General features: G+C 41.8%; 1 protein-coding gene and 1 pseudogene across 1 annotated transcript; both read left to right on the top strand.

Annotated features, from left to right (window-relative positions):
- The first annotated feature begins 3952 nt into the window (after nucleotides 1–3952).
- LOC142251273 (hydroxycarboxylic acid receptor 2-like) lies at nucleotides 3953–7668 on the top strand (annotated as a pseudogene).
- Nucleotides 7669–15043: 7375 nt separating this feature from the next.
- On the top strand, nucleotides 15044–15970 carry LOC142251202 (hydroxycarboxylic acid receptor 2-like). Its single transcript, XM_075323828.1, has one exon. It carries the CDS (start codon nucleotides 15044–15046, stop codon nucleotides 15968–15970), a length of 927 nt encoding a protein of 308 aa, XP_075179943.1.
- The last annotated feature ends 7660 nt before the right edge of the window (nucleotides 15971–23630 follow it).

Below are 23630 nucleotides of genomic sequence, written 5' to 3'. Positions count from 1 at the left end.
GCAGGGCTGGGGCTGGCGGGCGGAGTGATCGGAGACAGCGGCGTGGCTGGTGGTGGCGGGCGGGGCGATCGGAGACAGCGGCGGGGCTTGGGCTGGCAGGCGGGGTGATCGGAGACAGCGCTGGGGCTGGCGGTGGCGGCGGGGCGATCGGAGACAGCAGCGGGGCTGGCGGGGCGATCGGAGACAGCGGCGGGGCTGGGGCTGGCGGGCGGAGTGATTGGAGACAGCGGCGGGGCTGGTGGTGGCAGGCGGGCGATCGGAGACAGCGGCGGGGCTGGCGGTGGCGGGCGGGGCGATAGGAGACAGCGGCGGGGCTGGCAGGGCGATCGGGGACAGGGGCGGGCGGCAGGGGCAGCAACTTACCGATGGGCACCCGCAGAGACCGCTCTCCTCGGCTTTCAGGGAGGGACACAGGTCACCGGCACCAGATCCACGGTGATTGGAGAGATCGGTCACAAGACCGGTCTCTCCAATCAGAGCTGGGGGCGGGTGAAGCACTGATCACCCAGCTCCAGCCAATAGCCACTGATCAGGGCTGGATTTCAATGTTCCAGCCATTTTCAATGGCTGGAACATTACAGTGACTGTAATTGGCTGAGCGGCGTTCGTCAGCCAATCACAGCCTCTGTAGGTTCGGGGAGGAGGCACCACCCCTCCTGAGGTCAGGCAGAGGCCCCCTCCTTCCCGAATCTACTGTTTAATTAAACAAATTGGACTCCCCGGGGCTCCGGGACCGCGATTTCGCCATGACGTACTGGGTACGTCATGGGTCGTTTAGCACCATGTCACCATGACGTACCCAGTACGTCAAGGGTCATTAAGGGGTTAATTACGGCCTGAGACTGCCATTAACCTTTCATGTGGAATTTTCAGCTATCATGCTGTAACCAACATCTGTTAACAATGGTTTGGATGCTATCCCATCATCAGCCTCCTGATGAACCTCAAACGAGAAACGCGTTGAGGTGTCAACTTAGGCAGACTATCAACTGCCGTGGCAAAGTGATGAGTACTACCGTAGCAGTAATGCAATGCTAGAGTTTCCTTATTTATTGTTAGCATTTTAGATTGCAGATGTATGTATTTTGTATTTAAATTTAAACAATATGGGACAGCCCATGTGATGATGTCATGTCTTTGGAAGCTTCTGATAGGTTTATTGGCAACATCAGAGTTAATTAGAGACCCACCTGTGGATATATTTCAATGTAGACCTAAAACATACTGCTTCTATGTGTAGCATCATGGGAAAGTCAAATGAAATAAATCAAGAACTCTGGAAGAGTATTGTGGACTTGCACAAGTCTGGTTTATCCTTAGGTGCAATTTCCAGATACCTGAAGGTGCCTTGTTCATCTGTACAAACAATTATATGCAAGTACAAACAAGATGGGAATGTCCAGCCATCAAGCCTCTCAGGGTGAACATTGGTTCTATGTACCAGAGATGAATGTGCTTTGGTCAGAGATGTGCATATCAACCCAAGAAAAAAAAAAAGACCCTGTGAAAATGCTGCTGGAGCTGGTAAGACTGTGTCATTATCCAAAGTAAAACGTGAACTATATCAACATTGGCTGAAAGGCCACTCTGCCAGTAAAAAGCCATTACTCCAAAATAAACATTAAAAAGCCAGATTAATGTTTGTAAATGCACACAGGAACAAAGACCTTAATTTTTGGAGACATGTTCTGTGGTCTGAGAAAACTAAAATTTAACTGTTTGGCCATAATGGCCAACGTTACGTTTGTAGGAAAAAGGGAGAAGCTGCTTTGAAGCCCATGAAGACCATCCCAACTGTGAAACACAGAGATGGCAGCATCATGTTGTGGGGTCGTTTTGCTGCAGAAGGGACTGGGGCACTTACACAAAATAGATGGCATCACAAGGAAAGAAGATTATGTGGCAATAGTGAGGTAACATCGCAAGACATCAGCCAGGAACTTAAACTTTGGGCAGAAATGGGTTCTCCAAATGGACAATGACCCGAAGCATACTGCCAAACTGGTTACAAAGTGCCTTAGGGTTACAAAGTCAATGTTTTGGAGCGGCCATCACAAAGCCCTGATCACAATCCTCTTGAAAATGTATGGGCAAAGCTGAAAAGGCAGGTACGAGCAAGGCGACCTCCAAACATTGCTCAGTTACACCAGTTCTGTCAGGGGGAATAAATAATTTTGGTAATCCCAATTGACCTAAACGGGAAAGGTTTATTCTGATTTCATGTCAAATAGTGAGAAAAACATGCACATATGTCTTTTTAAATATTGTATGTAAACTTCTAGTTTCAACTGTTCGTACATTTTGAAGTCACAGTGCTCGGGCACAGAATATGTCCATATGCTGTGGCTTCAGACAGAAACTGACTTAGTTGCAGCAGCGATGAGCGGTGACATTATTCAGTTTATCTACGGTCATAGCTGGAGGTTCCCATGGTACCCCACCTGTGACCACAGGTAAACTGACCTCAGGTGACTTCATTAAACTCAGTGGACACTTTTGAGGAACCCTTACCTCAGGTAAGGTCACTGAGTTCTAAAACCTGCATATTCTGGCAGAAAATCTTTGTTTCTTTTGCCAAGAGATGCAGATTCTGTGCTAAAATTTATATTCCATATTCCTGCACCAAGTCTGCATCTCCTGGCAAAAAATTGCATCAATACTGTATGCATTATGAAGTGGTTTTGATGTGATTTGTTTGCCAAGAGATGCAGATTTGGTGCATGAATATGGTGTATAGATTTGAGCGATTTTCTACTAGGAGATGCAGCTCTATAAACTCAGTGACCTCACCTGAGGTGAGGTCACTGAGTTCAATGAGGTCAACTGAGGTCAGTTTACCTGCAGTCACAGGTGCGGCACCGTGAGACCCTCCAGCTGTGATAGCAAATAAACTGAGTGATGTCACCACTCATCACTGCGGCTCAGTCAGTCTCTACCTGAAGCCACAACGTGCGGACATGTTATAAGCCCGCGTGCTGTGAGTTCAGCATGTATATAGCAGAACCATAATCATTGTGGGACCTTGTGTGGATTACGTCAGAACTGTGTGTCTGGGGTTAATAAAGTGGTGAAAGAGGGGGGTTTTTTGTATTTCATTTCAAATAAAGAATTTTTTCGGTGTTTGTGTTTATTTCTTTTCACTTACATATTAGTAATGCAGTGATCTCATAGATGCATCCCATTACTAATATAGAGCTTAGTGGCAGCTGTGAGCTGTCATTAACCCCTGATATTACCCTGATTGCCACCGCACCAGGGCAATTGGGATGAGATGGGTAAAGTGCTGGGATTGTCGCATCTAATGGACTTGATGATTGTGGGCGGCTGCAGGCTGCTATTTTTAGGCTTGAGGGGGCCCAATAACCATGGGCCTCCCCAGCGAGAACACCAGTCCCCAGCTATCAGCTGGATATCTGTGGGTTCACCTATCACTATTGAGTAGTGCTTTCAGCTCAGAACTGACAGTAACAGTGGGACTCAGCCAAACCCCATTTACTGTTTGGAGAAGCCTAGCCAGAAGTGGTTTTCTTGGAAGAATTGCTGGCAAAAGCCATTCCTTCAACATGCAAACAACATGTAATGCTTTCTGCCACACTGAGACATCAATGCATGCACCAAGTTTGTTTAAAAAAAAAGTCTACTGTAAATGTTATTTGTGCTAAACCCAATTAAATATAATAAACTATGGTTTCATCTATGGAAATAATGTGTGTAAAAATGCAAAACGACTCCACTGTTGTTTTACATCAGCATGCATCTGCATCTAGCCACAGCACGTACAAAAAATAGAAGAAAATTAACATTTCCATTTAATGTCCAACACATTACAAAACCTGGATCCTTACGTGATGTAACATTTCTAATTTTCTCAATCTGATCCTGTATATAAAAGGTGTTTGGCCACCAGATGGATCATTTGAAAGGACTGAACACTACAGAGTCCACCTACATCATGAATAGCAGCTGCTGCACTTTTGAGGAACCCATCATGGATGTTATTCTACCTCCTTTGCTTCTTTTGGAGTTCACTTGTGGCATAATTGGTAATTCTATTGGACTGTGGATGATTTACAAAGAGGTGAAATCCTGGAAACCACACTCCGTTTATATGCTGAGCTTAACGTTGGCAGACTTTGTGGTTCTTCTATGTCTGCTGTTACGTGCTGATTATTACACCCGTAAAAAAAACTGGATATATGGGGATATCCCTTGCAGACTAATGCTCTACATCATTGCTGCGGCCAGAGCTGCCGCCATGATTTTCCTATCACTCATTGCTCTCACTCGCTATTATCGAATCCTTTTCCCATTTCACAAAGTGAATAATATCTCAGTGAAGCAGGCCGCCTATATCTGCAGTACTCTGTGGGTATCTATTTTTATACTGCACTCGTAGATATTACCTGATCCACACTTTTTCTACCTAAACAACGCAATACAGTGTGAAAGTTTTACTATATGCCCACGCTCCTCGACTGCCTGGCAGGACGTGTTCTATGTCTCATTGTCATTCCTGTCCCTGCTGACTATCTCATACTGCACAATCCGGATAGCTTTCCACCTAAAGGACAATACTATTGATACCAATGGAAAGGTAGGCAGAGCAATGAGATTCCTTATATTAATCGCAACTGTGTTCAACGTGTGTTACCTGCCCGGCGCTTCTGTCAGAGTTGCCATTTGGGTATTGAAGATCATGAAATATGAAGACTGTATACACTTTAGATATTCCAATCTTGCCTTCTTCTTCACCATCTGCCTTACTTACTTCTACAGTGCAATCAATCCCGTATTATATTATTTTTCAAGCCCATCTTCCCATAAGTTATTTCCATGTCTCTGTAAAGACACTGCTTATAAGGATAGTGAAGCCCAGTAAGTATATCGGACTGCACTGGAAAAGACATAGGGTCAGATTCATGAGTGCACTTTTTACTTCTGCTTAGTTATTGGTATTTTTGCCTTTACAAGTTTAAAAGGGCTATTCAGGTTTCACCAAAAAACATAGTGTTCAAAACGTCAGTATCCCTCATGGGTTTTTGCAGGCTCTCAGCTACCTGTCATTAAAGAGGACTGTCATGTACTTATAAGTATCTTTTCAGGTACATTTTCACGTTTACGTTTCAGGCTTATTACTAGATGATCAGACGCACTTAATGTTACTGTAATCAGTTCTACTCTTTTGTGATCATTAATGATCAGGACAGATTTTATTCACTGGAAGTATACAGTTATTCCTATTACAGGACTGCGGGCAGAGATCCTAAAATACACAAAGAACCAATACAGAAAATTGCTTAACCCTTTGCATGGTGCATAGCGGTAACACCCCTTTAAGGGTTAGGCAGTTGTTTAGCCCTAGTGTGAATGAGTGTTTTAATTTTACTTATATTATCAATATGTTTATCTATTGTATATTCCTATGTATGATTATGTCACTATTAAAGCTCTAGGACTGGAACTTTCCATCTGGAATATCTGAGATCAATGGTGGATGTATGTATGAATCTAAAATGAATGATGAATGTGCTACATACAAGAGATACCCTGTTTTTCCAAAAATAAGCCCTAGCAGGAATTTTAGGCATTTTCGGTGTAAGGCTTAAATATAAGCACTACCCCAAAAATAAGCCCTAGTCGCAGTTCAATAATGAAGTGTCCATGCAGCTAAAAACATTAAAGAATACCGCAGGACACTTCATTCTAGAAAATAGACACCCCTCAAAAGAAAGAAGACAGAAGAGAGAAGACCCTGCAATCACACTCACTAGACGCCGGAGGGGAGGACCTGCAGTGGATCGCATACCCACATACATCAGATCACACACAATCAGACATCAGATTGCACACACACACTCACCACATCCAGTGATACCGATTGCTTCTGGCTGGCAGGGAATCCTGGGATGCAGTGCAGTGGAACGCATAGAGGACCTGGGGTGGAACGCAGGTCCTCGCACTCCACCGCACTGCATCCCATCTTCCCCTGCTGCACGCTGAAGATCGCATGAGGACCTGGGAGCCATGCAGACATCTGTGGTTTGGTAAGTATGATTCTCCTGGGAAGGGGGGGTCTTCTTTTCTGGGGGGGGTAAACTTACCCCCAACCATGTTTCCCCAAGAATAAGACCTACCCAAAAATAAACCCTAGCGCTTGTTTCGCGGCAAATAAAAGTATAAGGATTATTTTTGGAAAAACATAGTATGAAGGAACCAGGAGAAAACGTGGATTAAACTGCGCTGCTATACAAGAAAGAAGTTCCAAAGTGCTTAAAAGGCGATAAAGGTGTTTGATCCAATGTGTTTCAAAGTGAATCTCCACTTCTTCATCAGGAGATACACCGAATTACAAAACACTGGAAGTTGTCTGATTTAAATAGATGGGAAAAAAATAAATAAAAAAAGAGCACCAAGTAAACACATGACACTGAGCCAGGGTCCAAGGGGCTACCGACAGTCCTGCTCTGATGTTCGTAATACATAAAGCCATAAAACTTTATTACTAAAATAAATATAAGTAAATAATTGATTTACAGTTAAGAAGAGAATAAAAAGAAAAGAAAAAAGTAAAAGAAAAGAATAAAAAATATAAGATGATATGACTAAGGTTTTCAACCAGAAAAAAAGGAAAAGGAAAAAGGGTGGTGTAAGAAAAAGAAAAACCTGCTCACTGATATACAGTGGGTATAGAAAGTATTCAGACCCCTTTTAAATTTTTCACACTTTGTTTCATTGCAGCCATTTGGTAAATTCAAAGAAAGTTAATTTTTTTTCTCATTACTGTACACTCTGCACCGCATCTTGACAGAAAAAAAAACAGAAATGTAGATTTTTTTTGCAAATTTAGTAAACAAGAAAAACTGAAATATTACATGGTCATAAGTATTCAGACCCTTTGCTCAGTATTGCGTAGAAGCACTCTTTTGAGCTAGTACAGCCATCAGTCTTCTTAGGAATGGACAAGTCAGATGGAGTGCAGAGTGTACATTAATGAGAAAAAAAAGAACTTTTTTGAATTTACCAAATGGCTGCAATGAAACAAAGAGTGAAAAATTTAAAGGGGTCTGAACACTTTCAGTACCCACTGTAATACAAGGTATGGAAGGACTATTGCTTATTAAAAATATAAAATGAACATAGCAGAGTAATATGAATTTGGGATGGAATGAAAGGGATTTATGATTAATCCATTTTTATTGAATTTTCATATATCACAATTGAACAAGGACATGGAAGGGGAAAAGAAAGAAAGAGCGAGGGGAAAAGAAAAGGGAAGGGAAGAAACATCAAAAATAGGACCTTGCAGGGTCCAGGGCTCAGATATAATGAATTACATTAGTTTACTTAAATGCAAATCGAAATCTTATCATTTACACTAATGAAACAACAGCACCCATTATAGAATATTCCTGAAGACCTTTTTTCAGATGCCATTTTGCTTTAGGGTGCGTATCAGGTAATGTTAATCTAAATTCTATGTTTCCGTCTGGAGGAGGTCCTGGGTGCAGCCCATCCATTGCATTTAACTACCTTAACAGTTTCTCCCAATCTCTGCTTCCACGCCTCATAATTAAAGAAGGAAATGAGAACAAGAGAAGAAAGAGGTTAACAGAAAAATGGGAAAAAGCCAAACCATTGTATATATCACATGGCCCTAAGGATGGCTGAGTGGAGAATTAGGAATGGAAGAGTAGTAATCAGGTGTTGAGAAAGGGAGAAGAAGTCTTGTAGTGAGAGAATATAGAAGATAAAGAAGGAATATGAAGAAAAAAAAAATTTATAAAGATAAAAAGAGGGGTGGGGAGAGGAAGGGGGTGAGAAGGGGAAGTGTAAGAGGGACACCATCAGACACCAGTACCTTCCTCACTACGCCAAAATCCTCAAGAAATACTGGGTTTCTTTTAACAGAATCCAAGATTGCCAAGTCTTGACATAGTTATCATTAGTATAGTTAGCTGTAGCAGAAAGTTCCTCCATGAGAGCAATGTGTAAAAATTCCTTAAACCAATCCTCAGCAGAACAAAGGGATTTTAAATAGATATTATAGAAAAATAAAACAATTTGAAAACTAATGTATAAACATAAAAAAAGGAATAAAATTAGTGATACTATAAAATAGTCAGAAATTTAAGGGCCTATAGAACCTCTTCTGTAACTTTGTTCAAGCCTTTAGGCTTTAAAGTATCAAGTTTTTAGATACAATAGACCTCCTTTCTATTATACGATTGAATTCTATTTGGTGTATTGCTCGATATATGATCAATAGGACTAATATTTAATTGTTTAAAATCTTTATTATGAAATACCGTGCAATGGCGTGAAAGACCATGTTTCAGGAACTCCTTTAAAATATTGGACCTATGTGAGTTAAGTCTCTTGTGAAGGGGTTGCGTTGCTCGCCCTATATAATATTTAAGACAAGCACACTCTATTAGATAGATTACAAAGCTGAAAGTGCATGTGAGATGGAAGTTAATACTAAAGGTCTCCCCCGTAGAGGTAGATGTGCATGAGTCTCTTTACCATGGCAGATCGATCTACAGCAGAGACAATTGTTCGTACTGCATTTAACACTAGAAGTCCCAGAAATTTCGAGCTCCCCCCTGAAGTCCTGAAAGAGGGTCAAATGACCCTTAGTCAATTATATTATCAAATACAATAAACTGAATAGAACTAACTATAAATATGTGACTCTTCAGATTTTGTGTTATACCATGCCTGATGAAGAGACCTGAGTAGTCTCGAAAGCTTGCTATTATTACCATCTTTTCAGTTAGCCATTAAAAGGTATCAACCACTGAGGACTTCAGTTCTTTTAAACAATTTTTTTAGAACTAACTAGAAACTAAATGGCTAAATTCAATTGAAAACAACAACCTCCTGTGGTGCGACAGTAATGGCCTTAATTACAGAACAAAAGACGGTGATTATAGGATGTTAGCTAAAATCTCTCAGGTCATCTCTGGGTTCCAAAGGTAGAAATGTTAAATGACCCCTCTCTGGGACTTCTAGTGTTAAAAATACCCTGTTTTGCAATCGAATTCCTACTAATGTTATATACTGGGTTATCAAAATCGGGTCTGAGATGACTAGGTGCTACAAGGTTTCTGATTACAAAAAGTGTGTCCATAAAACACATGTGGAGTTCCATATTCATAATAATATGTACGTTTTATTAAATACAAAACAAACATACGGAAAATGTTAAAAATGTACTCATACAATAACTTGATATAAGTAGAGGGCTTCAATAAGTATCCCCTCAGATCAGTGGCAGTATGTAAATTTAAGAATCAATTTTTCATACATATCAAGTACATATTCATTAATGTGCATCATTATGAATGCCCATCAATGTGCATCATTATGATTCAATCAATGCCGAGTTCCTTCAAAAGCTGTGTGACAAGTGTACCTAAAATTGATTTTTTTATGCCTCTTGAAAGGCAAAGGGTGGTCACAAGAAGTAATTATATGATTTAGATTTCTCTATTGTTCATTCACTTTTTATTTTATTAATTGATAAAAATAAACTATGAATACCGTATTTTTTGTATTATAAGATGCACTTTTCCTTTTAAAAATTTGGGAGGAAAATGATGGGTGTGTTTTATAATCCGAATGTAGCTTACTAGGGAGTGGTGGAGACAGGGTAGCAGGAGGCAGGACCAATGCTGTGGCGGCTATGCTAGGGCTGTGGCCACTGTGCTGAGGCTGCAGTGGCTGTGTTGGTGATGGGACTGCAGCGGCGGCTGTGCTAGGGCTTGGGCTGGAGAGGCGGCTGTGCTGGGGCTGCGGACAGTAAGGGCTTAAAATAATGGTGCCCTGAGTCGGCGCATGCGCAGATGGACCTCTTGGCTCTACATCTTATCTGCGCATGCACCGCCTCTGGACCATTGCTTTTCCAGCAAACGACTTAAGAAAAATGGCGGCCGGAGGTGGCACGTAAGTAGATGAGATCTTGGCTTGTCATTGAGCCGATAGCTCAATCTGCGCACATGCCAACTCCGGGCACCATTTCTTTGATGCCTTCTCCGCCTGCTGCCCCAGCCCAGCCACCGCAGCACCAGTGCCAGTGTGACACTCCGGACTAGTCAGGTCGACCCAGGTAGTCACACACAACACCACACCCCCTCCCGATTAGGTGACATCAGTCAAACTAAAAACCTTGTCACCACCCTCCATGTTTGATGTTCACACCAGGGGGCGGAGCCAGGCAGTTGGCTCCGCCCACCGAGGAGTTCACAGGCCTGGAGGCGGGAAAACACACAGTCTAGAGACGTCTAGTTCAAGTGCAAGTCTAGAGCAGTCAAGTTCACGGGTAGTCCTGTGTCCAGGCTGCCAAGAGACTACCAGGTGGCTGGGTCGGGGCCCAGTCACCATTGGCAAGGAGGCAGACGGTGGTGGCCACCTGCAGGAGACCGGGAACATGACCGGTGGAACCGTAAGGGACCGGGACAGGGTAGTGGCCCGCCGGAACCGAACCGGGGAGCCAACTGGATACCGGAGCACCAGGCAGGGTACTCAGACCCAGTACAAAGCCCTGAACCACAGGGCCGAGTCGAATCAACTGATTGCGGACTGGACCTTAGTGCCTATCACAAGTCCCGTTAGAAGACAGCAGCCCAACCATACAGGGTAAAGCCACCGCCAAGGCATAGAGACCCAAAGGGCCAGCGTCTGCGGGCAAACGGGCTCCTACGGCATATACAAGTCGGGGAGCGGACTACCGGTGTCTAGGCATAGGAGTCAAACATTTACACACAGAGGTGCAGGAGAAAGGCGGAAACCACCAACCTATTCTGGGAGAAGCTGCAGCCGGCTGTGGGCCCCATTCATCACTCCGTTTGGTTTACCAGAGACTCCAGTGTCTTGTGTCAGAGTGAGTACACCAGTGCCATCAGGCACCGCATCGCACTGCACTGCAACACTTCATCCTGCACCCCGGCCCTCGCCTACCGTGCCCCAGGACCAACACCCCCTACCCACGGAGGGGTCAACACCTAGCTGCTCCATTACACCACTCCTGGGAGCCCCCATACCTTCACCGCAGCGGTGGTGTCTACAATCACTACAACCCGTGGGTGGCGTCGCGAACTAACATCCCAAACCAAACCACCGCGGCCCCGGCCGTGGGACTCCCGACCCAAATCCCCGCGTGTAGCGCCAACTCCCTTGCAGAGCGACGTGACCCCCGGGTCCGTGAGATGCTCGAGCCACCACCCACAGTACAAGCACGGATCCGAACGGCTCGGCGGTCACAGCCGAGCCCGCGGGGCGGTACACCAGCACAGCTGCCCCAGCACAGCCATCACTGCCGACAATTTCTAGGACAACAACCGCACCTTGCACACTATTGTCCTGCTCCACCACCGCCCTTTCCTCCTGTGACACTGACACACCCTACCAGGGCCAGTTGGGGGACACTCGGAACCGGGCCACGGTTCTCGTCTTAGGTCACGGCGGCAGGGCCCGACTCCGTGACCCTGGCGATGTCGGTAATAATAATTAAAGATATGGGAATGATGAATCATGATACCACCTGTGGTATACGGCCAAGTATGGCTGACGCTGCTTAGATGGGACCACTGGGGTAGATGGTGACGCAGCTAAGATGGTACAGCTCCCCACAGGTGGAACTGGGACCCCAGGGCAACCGTTGGCAGTTAGCCAGGGAAATGTTGGGACAGCGCAGGGTTGGCGGTGCAGGCAATGAGTGCAGGAAACAGCGGAATGCAGTAATTAGTTCTTTAATCACAGTTGTCAGTTCCAGATTATCACGGCTGGCCGGTCAAATGCTGCCCTTGGAATGCTAAGTCCTGTGGTGACGGGATCCAGCCAATCCCCAGGTAATTCGTGGGCACAAGACCGGTGTTCCTTTTTGTGTCCCTTTCCTGGTCGTCTTCCTTCGCTGGCTTCAACCTCCTGCCCTGCATCTCACACAAAGTGCCTTGAGCCGGTGTCTGTGGATCTTGTTTGGGAGGCTCTTCTGCCCTTGTCCCCTGACCCTCTGTGGTCACCTTTTCAGCGGATTCACGTGTGGTTGTGGTTTCAGCACATGAAGTTACTTCAGCCTCCGGTTTGCTGGCTGAGCCTGATTGTTCTCAACTAGTCTAGGGGCCGGTCCCCTTTGCTGCCTAGTCCCTCCACACTGATGCATCGGCTGTGGAAGCGAGTCTACGAGTGGATCTCTCACTTCCCATGACTCTAGGACCCCTTCTTCCTTTCTTCCCCCTTGTCCTAGGACGAATTCCTCCAGCTCCAGTCCTCAGGACCTCCTCCTCCACGTCCTACTTGGTTCTGCACTCCGTTCCAAGTGTCCACGCACTAACTAACCCACCCCCAGACTGGCTCTGGGACCGTGCTCTCTCTAAGGAGCAATCTCGCCCTAATCATGACCTGAAGTGGTGTAGCTATACTAAGAGTGTGTGTGTACTGTGGTCTGTGTGCTCATCCTTACCAGGGAATGGGATATCACACCTCTGGCTGAGGTGCAGTACCTCTGTGGCGACTGGACCCTCCGGGGTGTCACACTCCCCCACAGCAAAACCCAGTACATCCTTGGGCTGGAACAGAGAAAAACACAATTGGTGTTAAGACATGAAAATAATTTTAGCAATGCATTTTAACAGGTAACAGTTAAACATTTCATCCCTTTATGGGAGGCTCTATTCCTTTAACGTTGTAAACAAAAACCTTGCAATAAAATATAACATCTGCATTATTAACATTTTGTACAGCTTTTCAGGAGTTTATGATGATCCACTCTCCGAGTGTTCTTTTTCACCGCTCCAAATGCAAACAGCAGCATAACAAGGGGGGAGGGGACCCGTCACCAAAAAAACCCCAACATAAGCTCTGGGCGTGGTGACAGAGCATATAATGACCACCTCTTGGTTCTTCGGCCACGCCAAACGGCTTTTAACTTTTTAACTTTGTGGTCTGTTAATTCTGCTAGGGAGCACTGTACCCAGTGCTAACTATTTACAACAAGTTCAGTTGTTCACTGTCCACAACCTAACAGTCCTTAAAATATTTACGGGTCAATATTTCCGATTCAATAAACTTTACAGTATTCTATACAACATGTTTACACATTTTACACCTTGCAGTTATCTATGGTGTCTGGGTTTCCTGGTTACACCTTAGGGCTGGCCCTTGGCCCCAGTAACGGGAGACCTGACCGTGTGCAGGAGCCTGTGGGGTTGCTAAAGGTCCCACAAAGTTGTCTTCGGCTACCGGGGCAACAACTAGTTTTTTAATCGTTAGCTCTCTGGGGCCAGTCTCTTCCTCCAATGGGGTCAGCGTCACCGATTTTGATGCTGCGCGTCCCTCCACCACTTTCTCCAGTAGGAACTCTCACCATCTCATTACTGCCTTCACCTGGACCTCCAGCAGCAGATGGCTGAGCTCCTCCATCTCCCGCTCCATGAAGTCCGGGACTAGTGCGGACAGTGTCGCTGGTATCCCTTCTAGACAACTGAGGGAATCCATGGTTTTCACCCCACGCTCCAGGTTTCTCTAGTCATCTCTGGCCATCACACACACTGGTCCTTCGACGACATAGGTGCTCCATTCCACTCCCTTACTCCTCTGTCTGCTTCCTGGGGAGGCGGGGCTCCTGAGCCATTTAATAAGTTTTATTTCTCTGCAGCCTCGGCGGTGGGTGGGCACGGCTCTTCACGCCGTTTTGCAGGCCAACCCACAAAGGGAGGACACACCCATCCTCTCTGATTACACATGGCGCCTGTTCATTTTGGTAGCCACTATTACACAGTCTTTCATACAGTCCTTAGGCACACAGTACCTGTTGTAACAGGCACGAAATCCTGTTTGGGACACTAAGTTGACACGCCCCACAAGGGTCGGTTGGGAGACACTTGGAACTGGGCCACGATTCTCATCTTAGGAGGTCACGGTGGCACTAACTAACCACACTCCCAGACTGGCTCTGGGACTTTGCTCTTCCTAAGGAGAAATCTCGCCCCAACCATGGCCTGAAGTGGTGTAGCTATACTGTGTGTATACTGTGGTCTGTGTGCTCCTCCTTACCAGGGAATGGGATATCACACCTCTGGTGCAGTACCTCTGTGGCGACTGAACCCTCAGGGTCACCACACTCCCACTCTATCACTGCTGCCACTCCCCTCTGATGAGACAGGACTGGATTATAAGATGGACCCCTTTTTTCACCCTTCTTTCTCTAAACTTGGGGTGCGTCTTGTAATCCGGTGCGTCTTATAAACATAAACTGAAAAATACGGTACTTCTATTTTTTCAAGCATTCTTACATTGTAATATATTTTCCACAACTGCCTAAAACTTTTGTACAGAACATAATTAATGAAATATAGAGGTATGGTATGGCCAGTATGGGTGTGATACAATCATAAACATGAGGCTTTATTTATTTTACTCACTTAAATACCACCATTCTTTCCACATCACTTTACAGACATCATCTATCTAAACTCCCTATCAGTATGTCTTTGGAGTGTGGGAGGAAACTGGAGGAAACCCATGCAAACAAGGAGAGAATATACAAATTTCTTGTAGAAGTTGCTAACCACTGAGCCACCGTGCTGCCCTTATGGTGAGATATGGACACAAGCCTATGGCTCAGATGTTGCATTTTTGTCCTGTCTATTTCTTTTTTACAGTCAATCTTTAAAAAAAATGCTTTGCCACACTGTAACATCAATGCCCGTGCCAAGTTTGTATAAAAAAAACTATTGTAAATGTTATTTTTACTAAGCCAAATCAAATATAATAGACTATGGTTTCATCTATGGAAATAAAGTGTGTAAAAATGCAAAACGACTCCACTGTTGTTTTACATCAGCATGCATCTGCATCTAACCACAGCACGTAAGACGATAGGACAAGATTAACATTTCCATTTAATGTCCAACACATCACAAAACCTGGATCCTTGTATGATGTAACATTTCTAATTTTCTCAATCTGATCCTGTATATAGAAGGTGTTCGGCCACCAGATGGATCATTTGAAAGGACTGAACACTACAGAGTCCACCTACATCATGAATAGCAGCTGCTGCACTTTTGAGGAACCCATTTTGGTTGTTGTTCTACCTCCTTTGCTTCTTTTGGAGTTCACTTTTGGCATAATTGGTAATTCTATTGGACTGTGGATGATTTACAAAGAGGTGAAATCCTGGAAACCAAACTCGGTTTACATGCTGAGCTTAACGTTGGCAGACTTTGTGGTTCTTCTATGTGTGCTGTTACGTGCTGATTATTACATCCGTCAAAAAAACTGGATATATGGGGATATCCCTTGCAGACTAATGCTCTACATCCTTGCTGTGGCCAGAGCTGCCGCAATGATTTTCCTATCACTCATTGCTCTCACTCGCTATTATCGAATCCTTTTCTCATTTCACAAAGTGAATAATATCTCAGTGAAGCAGGCCGCCTATATCTGCAGTACTCTGTGGGTATCACTTTTTATCCTGCACTCGTACGTACTAACTGATCCACACTTTTTATATCTAAATAACACAATACAGTGTGAAAGTTTTACTATATGCCCACGCTCCTCGACTGCATGGCAGGACGTGTTCTATGTCTCATTGTCATTCCTGTCCCTGCTGACTATCTCATACTGCACAATCCGGATAGCTTTCCACCTAAAGGACAATACTATTGATTCCAATGGAAAGGTAGGCAGAGCAATGAGATTCCTTATATTAATCGCAACTGTGTTCAACGTGTGTTACCTGCCCGGCGCTTCTGTCAGAGTTACCATTTGGGTATTGAAGATCATGAAATATGAAGACTGTATACACTTTAGATATTCCAACCTTGCCTTCTTCTTCACCATCTGCCTTACTTACTTCTACAGTGCAATCAATCCCGTATTATATTATTTTTCAAGCCCATCTTCCCATAAGTTATTTCCATGTCTCTGTAAAGACACTGCTTATAAGGATAGTGAAGCCCAGTAAGTATACCGGACTGCACTGGAAAAGACATAGGGTCAGATTCATGAGTGCATTTTTTAATTCTGTTTAGTTATATTTTTGCCTTTTTGTGTTTTGTACCTTATTCTTTTAATTTGAGCCTTTTTTAAAGTTTATAAAAAAAATTATATGTATTTGCCTGTTGTTTTTTTGTCATTGGTGGTGGGCTTTAAGGCTTCCACATTTTTTTTTTAGCTCATTCATCAATTGCCACTTTTTAAAAAGTCGATACATTTTGGCATAAATGTCCTCCAGTCGTCCCTGGGAGTGATTTTATGTGCGCCAGATATTTGGGCATAAGTTTTGTGACATTTTAACATAACATGCGACTTTTTGTACAAAAAAAAAATGTAGAAAACAAGTTAAATTTAAATTAAAAATAAATTGTATTTTTGAATTTGCGTCAAATTCATTAACCACATGCAGCATTTGGAAGAATTTGGCAGTAAAACATATCAAGAAAAAAAATTAAAATTGACAAAAAAGCAAATGATGAATTTGTCCCATAAAGTGACATTTAGAATATATCTTAAGACAACTATTTCTAGATTGTTTAAAGAATAGCGTACAAATAAGGTGGCTATGGAATCCATAAAAACATTAAAGGGACTCTGTCACCAGGTTTTTGCTCTGATCTGAGAACAGCATAATGTAGAGACAGAGACGCTGATTCTAGTGATGTGTCATTTACTGAGCTGTTTGTTGTCATTTTGATGAAATCAATGTTTTCTCTTCTGCAGATCTAGCAGTTATACAGAGCTCATGAATATGCTGGACTACCTGGCAGCAATGGTAATCTGCTACTGATTAAACAGGGAGTTTATCAAAACTACACTAAGCAGCCCAGTAAGTGACACATCACTGGAATCAAGGTCTCTGCCCCTCAGATTAGGTGGCAAAAACCTGGTGACAGATTCCCTTTAAGCACATGTAGTGTAATGAGTAGAGTTGGATCTTTTTCCTAATAATTCCTATTTTTCTTGCAGCCTTATTAGCTACTGTTTTAGAAGACTGATGGTATAAAATACATTTGGCTAGCTAAAACTGAAAAATATACAACTTTAAAGGACCATTCAGGTTTCACCAAAAAAACATGCTATTGAAAACATCAGTATCCCTCATGGTTTTTTTTCCAGGATCTCTGCTAGGTGTCATTAGAGGACCGTCATGTACTTACTTTCTGAAAATAATATCTTTTTAGGTGAATGGCTTATTACAAGATGATCAGGTACACACAATGTTACTGTAATCGGCTCTACTTTTTTATGATCATCAATAATTAGGACAGATTTTCTTACCAGGAAATAAACAATTATTCCTATTCCAGGACTGTGGGCAGAGATCCTAAAATACACAAAGAACCAATACAAAAAGTTGCATAATGCTTTGCATGGAATACAGCTGTAACACCCCTTTAAGGGTTAGGCATTGTTAAACATAGAACTGACATAGATCGCCAGTATGTTATAAATAGCCTTTCTTATTTATGAAGGACGGCTCCGTCACGAGGCTTAGGAAAGGAAAAAACATGAATATAAAACAAGTTGGATTTTATTCGAATATCAAAAAGAATGAAAAATGAAATAGTTCATACAGAAAGAACAATGTTTGTTAGTGAAAGATGAATATATTTAAAGATTCAATTGCATCTTAGATAGCTTGTTCCATGAAAATGTCCCAGCAGTGGTAGGAGACTTCTCTCGTCATGGAAGGTCCTCGTCTTAGGATACCAGCCTTGTGAGAATGCTTGGAGGTTCTACCTCTCATCAGTGTAAATACATTTACCTTGCTGACTAGCATGAACAGCATGAGCTGCTTGTAACTATACATGGTGATCACGTTTAGTCAAAGACGCAATATTCAACTTGTGTCCATCCACGGTTCTACAATAATTATGCTGAACTGATGTAACCATCCATATTTTTGGTTCCCAAGACATATTACTGGTTTCCATAACAAATATATGTGGTCGCATGAAATACAGTTTTAACTTGACCTAACAATTTTTTCTTCGACCTGTAAGGCTATTTGGAATATCTGCGATCAATGGTGACTGTATGTATGTATGTATCAAAATGAATGATGAATGCGCCACGTAAAAGAGAGATACAAAGGCAAAGAAACAACAAAGTCACAGAAGCAGCCACAATAAAACCCATTTTACAAATCGGTGAATCAAGAGACGTATTTTAAGTTTGGGGAGCTGAACTGATCAAAGACCAGATTCACAAAAAAAAAGAAAAACAAACACAAAACAGAAAAAACACTTTTTTTTTAATAAATCCCTTTTAAACACCCTCACAACCTTGCGATTTTGTGCTTGCTTTCTCCTCCCCTTCTTCCAATAAGTTTTTTATTTGTCCGTCAACATAGCTGTTTGAGAACTTTTTTTTTGAGGGACGTGTCTTACTTTTGAATCCCAAAAATATATTAGTGTGCACTCAGCCATAATTTTCTTTAGAGGTGCTAATGAGGGGACCATAGTCCACAGCATATATATATATATATATATATATATATATATATATATATATATATAATAACACTGCACTCTCCTCTCTTTATCAATGAGACAGAGTTAAAGATTAGCAAAAATCAGTGTGAGTTTATTTTTGGAGACTAATATATTACTACCTATATTAGTTGCCAAAAATAAACACACACTAATTTTTGCAAATCTTTAACTCTGTCTCATTGATATAGAGAGGAGAGTGCAGTGTTATCTTCTTACTTTTGAATGACACCATAATTTTACCTATAGTGTACTTTGAAAGCAGGAAAAAAATTGTGGATTATAATTGCAAAAACAGTGCAATTCCACAAATGTTTTTTTTTTTTATATTTACGATGTTCACTACTACAGTAAAACTGACCTGGCAGTATGATTCCCCAGGTTAGTACGTCGATTCCAATATAGATTTGTTTCATTTGTATGGTGAAAAATTCAGACGTTTGTAAAAGAAAATAGAATAAAAAAGGGAATTACAAAGTTGTAGGGCATCATGAATTCAATACGAATCGACACCTTGCATACAGAAACGCTATGATTAGAATGTGTAAAACTCACAAGGCTGCGGACGTGAAGCGATACCTCATGGAGACCTTCCTACAAGTCATTGGGTATGGTGCCTGCGTGGAGTGGCCTCCACGCTCACCTGACCTGACCCGACCCCATTGGACTTCTTTCTATGAGGTCACATCAAACAGCAGGTGTATGCGATCCCTCCACCAACATTGCAGGACCTACGACAACGTATCACAGATGCTTGTGCAGACGTGTCACTTACCATATTGCAAAACGTGCAGTAAGATACAGTATGCTGTCCAGAGTCCAGATGGGCATTGCAGCTGATGGTGGCCACTTTGAGCATCAAAGTTAAATGAGCGCCATAGGCGTGACCAGCATTCAATGTTTTGGGGGGGGGTCATGGGTTTCATATCACAGCATTTCTGTATACAAGGTGTCGATTCGTAATGAATTGATGATGCCCTACAATTTTTTAATTCACTTTTTTCTCTATCTCGTTCCGTTTTCAAGATAAAAATGCTAACTCTGTTGTTTTCCACCAGGTGGTGCAATAGGTAGTTTCATTGCGGAGCTCATGTCTACTTTACTATACCTAGATACCACTTCTATGCCTATAGCTGTCGCTGTTCTCAAGTTTATGGCAGTGGACAGGATATGGGTGGACACACTGTATATCTACAATAATATTACCTTTGGCACCATTTTCAGAGAACTGTAACATTTTCATTTTTCAGGATCTGGGGCTCAGTGATGATTTTTTGTGCCCTAAGCAGATGTTTATACTGATACCATTTTTGGGTAGAAATAATGTTTTGATCGCCTCTTATTGTATTTATTGTAATGAAAAGAAAACGTAATTCTGCCATTTTTATCTTTTTTTTGTTAAGCCGTGTACTGATCAGATTAATTTATTTTATATTTTGATAGATTGGAAATTTCTGTACTCCGCTGTACCAAATATGTGTAATTTTTATTTTATTTTAATTATTTTATTTTCAATGATGCAAATGGGGGATGACTTGAACTTTTGTGTTTATTTTTCTTTTTTTCATATTTTTTTAATTTTTATTTTTTAATTTTTTTATTGTATTTACTACTTTACCTATGGGGCTTGAAGCTGCTATCTTTTAATTGCTTTTGCTATACAGATTAGGGCAACAGCAGTGCTCTGTACAGCAGAAATAATGATCTTCTATGAATACCGACTTACATTCGCCGTGCACAGGTAGAGCGTCATGACAGACACAGTGGTCATCAGGTGACCCCTGGCTCTCATGACAACCCATCATTCCCCCGAGATGAAGTAATAGGCGCGCCGATGGGGAATAAAGCGTTCCCCTGCCGGTTTGTGTTCAATCTCTGTGTAAGAGATTGACAGCAGGATCTAGCCTAACACCTGCAGGTAGATCACCAATCCAGCTGCAGCTGTAGAGGCACATGATGGCTGATCAGATCAACCGAAATGTGGAGGGAAAGATGCAGCCTTGATATGCGAGCCTGCATCAAACACGACCTATGACATACCAGTACATCATAGGGTATGAAGGGGTTAAAAAGTCGAAAATTTCAAGCATTTTTCATAGCTTTTTATTTTAATAGCAGAGTTTATGGTGGCAACATTTTGTACTTGTGTTATGCTTGAGAACTGAAAAGCCCATGTGAAAAAACCCACCATACCCCATGCATGCTGTATTCAGCAATGCTCATCACAGGGAAGGGGAAGTGTCTCAGACGATCAAAGGAAAGTGTTATGTCATCTGAGAAGAAGGTGACCACTGAAGATGTTTAGAGGGTGCATTATCCTGTTCCCACCAAAGCCTGTTTTCATCTTCCTGACCAGACCAAAATTCTAAAATGTGACAGGTGTCACTTTATGTGGTAATAACTCTTTAATCCTACATAATCCAGTGATATTGAGAATGTTTTCTGAGAGACTGTACATTAGATGAAAATTTAGAAACACTTAACTTTTTTTTTTTTTTTTAAATATGCAAATGTAATGCCCTTAAAGCAGATTGTCATACCGCACAAAATTAATAATTAACATCAGTATCATTTTTTTTATTTCTTTATTTGTTAGACTGTTAAAGGGTTAAAATTTTAGCAGCAATTTTCCATTAATTTATTTTTCAATGAAATTTATAAAACATGGACTACTTTATTGTTGAAGTAACTTTAAGGGGCTTTTAGGTCAGGAGACCCCATTTTAAAAACTACACCCCTCAAATTAAAACTATATTTAAGAAATGTGTTATCCTTCTTGAGCTTCACTGGAATTAATGCAATATGGAAGGAAGAAAATTAAAAATGACATGTAATTTTTTTGTACTAAAATATTATTTTAGCCCAAATCTTTAATTTTCACACAGGTAAAGGGATACAATGGACCCCATTATTTATTGTTCCATTTCTCCTGAGTACACAGATACCTCATATAAGGTCAGAAACTCCTTTTTGAATGCACGGAAGGAGTCCTATTTGACTTTTAGAGCATAAATTTGGTTGGAATATATTGTGGATAGCATGTTGCATTTGAAGAGCCCCAAAAATGGCAAATCAGCAGAAGCCCCCCACAAGTGACCTCACTTTGGAAACTACATCCCTCAAGGAATTCATCTATTACTGTCATTAGTAATTTGAATCTATTGGTTCTTCAAGGATTTTTTTTTTTTTTAGCAGTGGGACATGAAAATTATGTTTCTGCCACAAAAAAATTTGAGTTCGCTGCTCAAAATTTTTCATTTTCATCAAACCAATTGCATTAAAAATGTTGAGGTCCATTCTCTTCTGAGTTTGCACATATCCTATATGTGGATGCATACAAATTTGCATGTTTTACAGAATTTTATACCACTGGACATGAAGAAGAAAACAATTACATTTTCACTCTATAAGGTTACACAATTTTCCCCGAACATCCCAAATGTGGCTGTGTAGTACTCTTTGACCATACAGTAGGGCTTGGGAGAAAAAGAGCACTACCTAATGTTTAATGCTCAGATTTTCCTAGAATAATTTGCAGTCTCCATTTGCAGAGTCCTTAATTGCTAGAAGAACAGAAATGCCCCACAAGTGACCCCATTTTGGAAATTACACCACTCTGGAAATTCATCTACAGGTGTAGTGACTAGACTCCAAATGTGCTTTCCAGAAACAAGCACGAATGGTACTGCAGAGTAAAAATTGAAAATATTCCTATGTTGTTCCCACTACATTGTGGTAGGCTTGTGTTTCTGGAAACACGTACCCCAAAATTAATAAGTGGACTCTCCCCGATACAGTGATGCAATACATAGGAATGATAAATGTGGGGCTCTCAGGGAAGTTGAACATTTGGATTTAGGAACTCCGATATCATGGATTTTTGTTTTAGGGTGGGGCGATTATGTTGCTTTTCCAGAGTTTTTCTCCTACTGGTAACATGAAAGCCCCATTTTTTGGTTGAAAGAAGTGGGCCGTAGCAGGAGCTTGTTTTTTTTGGGGTTGAGTTGAAGTTATTGATGGTACCATTTTAGGGGACATAACATTTTGGATGGCTTTTAAGACTCAGTTTATAGTTATCCTGTGTACTACATTAACATTTCTTTCTACACGTCCGATATAAGTAATTCAGACAGAACTATTCACTATAATTCAGCAGGTAGAGTTATGCTAGACTCTATCTAGCCAGAACTCCACTATTCCTAAACGCGTAAAAAAAAGTACTTTGCAAATATTTTTTGATCAAGAAATGAAAAAGCCATCCACCTCGTTGTGGTTGAATGGTTTTTTAATTTCTTGATCAAAACATGTTAACTAATTACCTTACATTTTTTTTAACCTGTTTAGGAATAGTTGAGTTCATGTATTTATTAATCGCAGTGACCTGATGTATAGTGTATGTATATGTCTGTATATTGGCTACATGACGTATTTAATATTACAATATATAATATATTTTTTAAGTGTTTACTGTTGGGTTTAAAAAAGGAGACCATTTTAAAGATCGGGTCGTTCTATGGCACAGCAATAACAAAATTACTTCTTTTAATTTATGCTTTTATTATGGGACGTTAACATTTCATTACCCGATTGCTGATGTAATAACATGCAATACTTCTGCAACATCACTTATGTGTCAATGTAACACTGACAGAAGGCCTGTTAGACCCTACATATTGAACCGGAAGTCGTTGCATAACCTCTGGCTGACTTGACAAGCATTGGCTCCATGTGATCGCAGAGTCACAAACTTCTGAATGTCAAGATCGCTTCCCAAGAAGGTAACAGCCAGGGGCAGTGCTGGCACTAGCCCTGCTGCTATAGCATATGCTTGGCCATCAGTTAAGTAAAGCTCCCGATGGTGATTGTGTGGGCACAGCTTCTGTACCCAAATTATCACCTTGACGTAAATGTACATCATAGCGCAGGAACACTTTTGAGATCATGATATACAATTACAATGTCGAGAAGGGGTTAATACACATTCACCATGCTGTGTGAGATTTTTGATGGCCAGAGAATTGCTGTAACCCCTTCGCCCTATGGCCATTTTTCAGTTTTGTGCTTCTGTTTTTTCCTCCCCTTTTTCCAAGAGCCAAGACAGTAAAGAGAGGCGTTGCTTTATGGCAGCTGAAA

This window comes from Anomaloglossus baeobatrachus, chromosome 1 (assembly GCF_048569485.1).
Source record: "Anomaloglossus baeobatrachus isolate aAnoBae1 chromosome 1, aAnoBae1.hap1, whole genome shotgun sequence".
In the NCBI taxonomy this organism is placed as follows: domain Eukaryota; kingdom Metazoa; phylum Chordata; class Amphibia; order Anura; family Aromobatidae; genus Anomaloglossus; species Anomaloglossus baeobatrachus.
Note: the sequence above shows the minus strand (reverse complement) of the source record. Positions and strands in the feature narration are given on the sequence as shown.

What these genes read in the sequence shown, in the direction of transcription:
- LOC142251202 (XM_075323828.1), top strand. Translation starts at nt 15,044, where the DNA reads ATGAATAGCAGCTGCTGCACTTTTGAGGAACCCATTTTGGTTGTTGTT.